The sequence below is a fragment of the Hevea brasiliensis genome, chromosome 7 (assembly GCF_030052815.1).
Source record: "Hevea brasiliensis isolate MT/VB/25A 57/8 chromosome 7, ASM3005281v1, whole genome shotgun sequence".
Taxonomy (NCBI): Eukaryota; Viridiplantae; Streptophyta; class Magnoliopsida; order Malpighiales; family Euphorbiaceae; genus Hevea; species Hevea brasiliensis.
Window position 1 is genome coordinate 89911985 of NC_079499.1, and position 1686 is coordinate 89913670.

The 1686-nt window shown below is 34.6% G+C and overlaps 1 protein-coding gene across 2 annotated transcripts; it reads left to right on the forward strand.

The window, feature by feature from the left end:
• The first annotated feature begins 200 nt into the window (after window positions 1–200).
• Window positions 201–1186, forward strand: LOC110648765 (uncharacterized). 2 transcript variants are annotated; one of them, XM_021803107.2, is made up of 4 exons: window positions 201–389; window positions 488–639; window positions 739–820; window positions 907–1186. In XM_021803107.2, exons 1-4 carry the CDS (start codon window positions 299–301, stop codon window positions 1020–1022), a joined length of 441 nt encoding a protein of 146 aa, XP_021658799.2. In that variant the 5' UTR covers window positions 201–298; the 3' UTR covers window positions 1023–1186. The 2 variants fall into 2 exon arrangements, with proteins under 2 accessions (XP_021658799.2, XP_021658798.2); XM_021803106.2 differs by having other exon boundaries at window positions 488–820.
• Window positions 1187–1686: the final 500 nt, after the last annotated feature.

Genomic DNA, 1686 nt, shown 5'->3' on the forward strand with positions numbered 1-1686 from the left:
AAAAGCTGACATAATAAAGAAAAAATATAAAAAATTATAAAAAATTAAAAAAAATATTATAATAATAGATAATAAGTTATCTAAAATTTATTAAATATTTTTGGAGATTATTGAAGGTCACTTTTTAAAGTGATTATTGCTAGTATTTCTCTTAATAAAAAAAATAATTAAGCAAAATCAGATACCGATGAGAAGGATAATTTAATATTTCTGTGATGTGTTGACCTTCGGAATTCAATCATTCTTCCCTTGAACCACACTACCGCTTTGATGCCTAGACTCCGAAACAGAAGAAGAAATGGCAAACTTTACTTTCCTATTCAGCTTCTGTTCTCTACTAATGGCTGCAATCTTTGCTTACTCAGCTTGTGTCCAGTTAAATGACCCAGGTACTTGGTTGCTTAGATCCATTTGCTTGTTCCTATGTGCATTAAAAGCTAACTTCTTCAATCTCTTTGTTCTTATTTTCCCTTCTTGTTTGGTATAGATTGGTACTTTTGGTTCCCTCTCTATGCTTGCGCTTGTGTTGTTAATATGCTGAACTGGGCAATCTCCTCAAAAACATTTATCAGGAAAATTGCAGAGGTGACAGTATGGCTGGGTATATTCCTATTTTTGAAAGTTGTAGTAGAAGATTTTGTAAGTGAAACTGCTGGCTTCTGGTCATTGGATTTGAGTGAGAGAGTTGTTAGAGAGAAAACTGGAAGTGGGTTGGTCATCATTTCCTTTATTTTGCAGTTGCAAGCATCATCCCATCTAAAGTATTCCAAGTCAAGAAATCAAAGAAAGAAAAAGGAATTTCCAAGATGTGTTGAATATGGTAAACACATTTGACCTATTTTTTACCTCTATAAATCAATTAATGTGAATTTAAATTGATTACCAATTAGTGAATTGTTCTGGCAGGAATGGCAATCTTGGTGTGCTTCAGCTTTGGACTCCCCTTTGTATTCTTTGTAGTTAGAAATGGAGAAATGAAGTTAGAGTATATCAATGATGGGCATTCTTGGAAAATAAACTAGGTTTAGCATGCAAATTTTCAAATGTGCAAATCAATATCCCACAAAAAAATTTGTATTATCTTCCATAACCTGCTAGTTTTCACAAGTTTTGTAATACTATCATTGCTTATATGATAGCTTATATGATAGAACACTATGGCTATAGCAATACCTGCATCCTTTGAGGTCTTTTTCCACGCAAAATCACAATTAAATATAACTATATATCCCGGGGTGGAGGACACTAGCAAGATTGGGCTGGAGAAGCAGGACCATGATCTGCTATAAGTTGGCAAAAGATATCTGCTAAGATAGCCTAGTCACTAACTGAGTTGTGAATTTTTCTAACAAAATAGATGGATCAAGCTGGATACCTTTAAAAACAAAAGCGTTTCGACCTTTCCAAATGTGCCAACAGTTGAGAGCAATGGTATCCATCAGCATACCCTTTTCAACATCTCCAAAACTGCCGATCTAAAGCTTCCTACCAATGCAGGTTTATAATTACAATCACCAGCAAACCAGGTTGCAGATACATCATACATGTGGACAAAAAACAATATAGAGCAATTAGGAGAGACTTGCACATCGATTAGAGGCTGCTTGATCTTGAGCGATCAAATTGTTCATCCAGGGCTCAATCGGTTAACCAAGCATTTGGAAATAACTTTGTAGAGGAAATTGC